Source organism: Hoplias malabaricus, chromosome 9 (assembly GCF_029633855.1).
Source record: "Hoplias malabaricus isolate fHopMal1 chromosome 9, fHopMal1.hap1, whole genome shotgun sequence".
Classification (NCBI taxonomy): domain Eukaryota; kingdom Metazoa; phylum Chordata; class Actinopteri; order Characiformes; family Erythrinidae; genus Hoplias; species Hoplias malabaricus.
The window spans coordinates 13,279,286-13,284,148 of record NC_089808.1 but is presented as its reverse complement, the minus strand read 5'-3'; the positions used below and the strand labels follow the sequence as shown (position 1 = coordinate 13,284,148).

General features: G+C 38.1%; 1 protein-coding gene across 1 annotated transcript; it reads left to right on the top strand.

Moving 5' to 3' along the window:
• The first annotated feature begins 246 nt into the window (after positions 1–246).
• On the top strand, positions 247–4,612 carry LOC136707313 (uncharacterized). Its single transcript, XM_066681299.1, has 5 exons — positions 247–286; positions 401–742; positions 1,015–1,359; positions 1,621–1,722; positions 4,464–4,612. Exons 1-5 carry the CDS (start codon positions 247–249, stop codon positions 4,610–4,612), a joined length of 978 nt encoding a protein of 325 aa, XP_066537396.1.
• The last annotated feature ends 251 nt before the right edge of the window (positions 4,613–4,863 follow it).

Below are 4,863 nucleotides of genomic sequence, written 5' to 3'. Positions count from 1 at the left end.
ATTTTAATCAACTTAAACTCTGTTAAATGTATCATTGACATCTTAAAATTTAAATAACGCTTTTCAACATGCCAGCTACTGGCAAATTCTATGTCAAAGATCCTCACAGACATGTGGAGTCCTTAAAAAAAAAAAAAATTCCAACCAATCACAATCATTCAACCAGTCAAATCACGCCAGGTGCATGGTCTCTCTTGCTACCTAGAGGTGAACATTCATTGCTTTCTTGCTTTCATTACAGGAACAATGATCTCAGCTTATGCCACTTTTTGCCTTGTTGTAATTGGTGAGTCATAAATTTAATTTATCATACAGTTATCACAAAAATATGGTAATTAAGTTGCTTTATATATTAACAACTTGGTTTATTAAATAGCCATTTATTAATCACTTTTTTTAGTGAAAACATTTGACACTGATGAGCTTCAAGTGCAGTCAGTAAATTATGGAGAAAACGTGACTGTAAAATGTGATCAGCAGTTCATAAAAGGCAAGCTGCAGAATTTAGCCTGGTATAAGCAGAGCCTTGGAAAGCTGCCTCAATTGGTTGGGAGAGTGTCAGAGAATGGGATTGTAAGATTAGCACAACCATTTACAGACCGCTTCACAGTGACTGAAAATGAAGGAATATTTGATCTCATTATTATTAAAACGGTGGAAGAGGATGCAGGAATATATTTCTGTGTGAAAGCAAAGGAGAGTTTCACAGTATTTGGATCTGGGACACTTCTGCTTTTTTCAGGTAACAATTCTATTCAGGTAACAATGAGTTTTTTTATATAGGTTTTGCTTTGAAAGACTCAATTCAAGTTTCAGTTAATCCCGATTCAAATGCTTACACTGGTTCCAAATTAATAACAAATGTCACATCTGCATTATTTTTTTATACTCATTTTAATTGTTAACATAAATAATGACAGTGGAAATTAGAGTCAAGTTTTGAATAAAAACATTTTGCAAAGATTTCTACTTTTTTTTTCTTTATCAAATAAATACATTTATTACTTTTTTAAGATGAAAAGCCCAAAAAGCATGATCTGACTGAGATAGATGTAAAGAGCGGGGAGTCCATCACACTTCAGTGTTCAGTACAGATGATTGCTCTGAGCTGTTCAGGAGAACACAGTGTGTACTGGCTGAGACATGGATCAGGAGAATCTCCTCCAGGAATCATTTACACTCATGGAGACACTAACAGTCAGTGTAGCAGGAGTTCTGAGACTGATTCTCCTACACAGAGCTGTGTCTACAAACTCCCCAAGACCAACCTCAGTCTCTCTGACGCTGGAACTTACTACTGTGCTGTGGCTGTGTGTGGACAGATACTGTTTGGGAACGGGACTAAACTCAATGTTACAGGTAAACCATTTTAATAGAGCTTCATTCTGTATAAAAAGGTAATTATGTCATTAATATCTGAAGAAATTTTCATATGTACTTAATGATATATACTAAAATCAGAATGTGTACTGGATATATATGGCCTATTAATGACTGATTAGTGTATTATTTGAACACATTGGGATTAATAAAATCTTTTTAATTTCATTTTCTGGATGAGCTCATGTCCACACACATTTGTTTTTGCAATATATGTATTGTATGATTTTATCATTTTAGGAGATATTACTTGGATTGTTGCTACTTTGACAGTATTCAACGTGATTTCTGTTTTTGTGATTGTGGTTCTGGCTGTTCTGCTCCATAAGAACCAGCAAACAGGTCAGTTTCCATTTGACCCTGTAATATATTCTTTTGTGCAGTAAGAGTTTAATAAAATCTCCAACAAACTGTCAACAATGAAAAGTAACCAAACATTATGATTTTTAGGTTCTTTCAATCATCATCCAGGTCATGCAAATAAGGTCTGCATTATTTACTGATATACTGATTTACTCTTATATTTCAATTAATTTTCTAATCATTAATAAAATAACATTTAATACTGTTGTATTCAACAATACCATTTTGCCACTGATATTTAGTTTACAGTATTAAAATACATGGTTTGTAATATTCCCTGTCAGGCTGAAGAGAAAGAAGCCTTGAACTATGCAGCTCTGAATTTTGCTAAGAAACCACCTCCCTCCAGAACATCCAGAGTTAAGGAAACTCAAGCAATTTATTCACAGGTCAAGTACGAAAGCTAACTAGAAACTGATTACAATGTAATTTTTTATTACTTCATAAAATCTTTCTAGACTATATTAAAATTGACTTAAATTATCATTAGCTAACGTTTTATCACAGTATGTGACTAAAAACCAAATAATCGTAAATAGATTTAAGTCCCAATTATAATGCTTCATGTGAAAAGCTGTATTTTATATTGAAAAAGCTCATTTTTATGTCTCTCCTACTGGGACTTTCCCTATTGAAACAATATCAAATCAAAAGTTTATTACCAGCAAAGAGCAAGACTCCCTCCCTCGGCTGTGATGTGGAGGTTTACCCGCCTCTCTGACCAAATGTTTGGTTAAATTACAAGGAGTGTATGATAAAAACCCCATGATGTTATTACATTATATGTCTTACGTAGTATCAAAAGTGCTTAAAAGCATTGATGATAATTGTGAAGAAATATTTAGCTTCTTATATGTATATTTATTTTATTTTTTGTGAGTTATTTTATATTTAAAAGCCATTATAGTACTTTAAGAAAAATGTAATTGTAGTGCTAGAATATACTCTCTCTGTGCTAATGTTAACTCTATCCCCACCTGCAAAAATAAACACTGACTTTTCAAAACATTCTGCTTTTTACATGTTCCTAGTTTTCTTTTTTTTCTTTTTTTTCTTATGTAATATAAATGCTATGAAATATAAATGTCTGTATTGTTTATTTTTTGCATGCATTGTGTTCCTCTGCATTGGGTCTTTTTCAGATATATAAAATAATGAATTATTTTAGTAAGTATTTATATCAATATATCAACACATTAAAATACACAAATACAGAGAAACCGGAGCACTCGGAGGAAACCCACACGGACATGGGGAGAACACACCAACTCCCCCAGTCACCCAGAGCAGGAATCAAACCCACAACCTCCAGGTCCCTGGAGCTGTGTGACTGCGACACTACCGGCTGTGCCACCTTTCACCCCCTTCTTCAAATGGTCAAGAGCCATACAAAGCTACCCCAGGGCATCCATTACTTGTGTACGTCGATGTGTACGTTTGAGTGGGAATGGTATGAGTGGATTACACATAGCAGCATTACTGGACTCATTGTCCACTCTATTAGACACACCAAACCTGTAAATCCAACCTGTACAGTGAAAATGTCAGAGGCAAGATCTCATCTGTTGCTGCACAGTTGGTTTTGTTCATCTACTAGTCCTTCATCAGGACACTGTTGGCTGGATATTTTTAGCTGGTGGACTATTCTCAGTCCAGCAGTGAAAGAGCATCAGAGGGACTAAATGTTTTAACTGTCAGACTACAAGGTGCTCCGGCTTGGTGCAAGGTGCTACAACTTGCCTAATGGTTAGAGGGCCAGGCTTGGTACTGGAAAGTTGCTGGCTCATTCCTCAGGACTTTTGGGAATATCTATGGCTGATGTGCACTTGAGCAAGGCTCCTAAACCCCCAAAGACAATGGTTGCATATGTTATTATCTAGAGTATTTATTCCATTGCAAAAAACAACTGCTGTTTTTTTTCTGCAATGTGACCTAGTATTAGAACCCATCACAGAATGCCTCACAGCTATATAACACCACATTAATGAGAGTCTTGAGTCTGTAACACTGTAAAACAATCAGTGAAGAATAAACTCATGCTCCAAACTTCCAAAGAGCTGTGCATATTTTACTTTCAATTTACAAACAGCACAGTTCTAAAAATAATGTAAGCACTCCAGACCATTCATTCATTGTCTGTAACTGCTTATCTAGTTTAGCGTTGCTGTGAGTCCAGAGCCTACCTGGAATCATTGGGCACAAGGCAGGAACACACCCTGGAGGGGGCGCCAGTCCTTCACAGGGCGACACAAACACTCACACACTCACAACTATGGACACTTTTGAGTCACCATTTCACCTACCAATATGTGTTTTTGGACCGTGGGAGGAAACCAGAGCACCCGGAGGAAACCCACACAAACACGGGGAGAACACACCATACTCCTCACAGACAGTCACCCGGAGCAGGACTTGATCTCCCAACCTCCAGGTCTACCTACTTTGCTGCAGTGCCACCCCCTCATTTTAATCATATCAGTATAAAGGTAAGCAACAGAGGTTTTAGCCATTATTTGATCTTTGCCTAGGTACAAAACAGCAAGCTGCTCTGGCTCTTTCCCGAGGATGAGTTCTGCCCCTTCGGCATATGCCCCTCTAAAGCGAGAGGATGACCTACAACTAACCTGTGCTGCTAGTTGAACATGCTACTGTAAGTCCTCCCTTAGCACATAAGCATTTTGAGAAATTGTTCTAATACCAAACTTCTGTTTCTCCCTCAGGAACATTAGGAAAGCCTTGCAGACTAACTGAGCTATCTTTGTGGCTAACACACTGGCACACTCGCCTCGCAGTAGCCTCTCACACTGAGGCGAGGCTCGGTCCAAAACAGCACCCCAAGGCTCCCGTGAGCTCTGCCCAAGCCCCATGAAACTCCAGCTGTAAATACACTAGTGCTCAGGAAGCTTTTCCTTGTAGCACCACACAGAGATGTGCCACTGATTCAGCGACCACCCATGCACAGTGGTAGGGGCACCATCCCAATTCTGACACCAATCTTTTTGCCTTGGAGGTGGGTAACTGAGACAGAGCCATACTGTGACCAAGGAACTTTTACTGAGCCCTGGCACAGGTCAGAAAGGGAAGTGAGGGAACAGGCAGTATATTGGCTTGATGTATAGT

Coding starts and splice junctions, on each gene's coding strand:
- LOC136707313 (XM_066681299.1), top strand. CDS start 247: ATGATCTCAGCTTATGCCACTTTTTGCCTTGTTGTAATTG. Junction 287..400: donor TTTTTGCCTTGTTGTAATTG/GTGAGTCATAAA, acceptor CACTTTTTTTAG/TGAAAACATTTGACACTGAT. Junction 1,723..4,463: donor CCATAAGAACCAGCAAACAG/GTCAGTTTCCAT, acceptor TTTCTCCCTCAG/GAACATTAGGAAAGCCTTGC.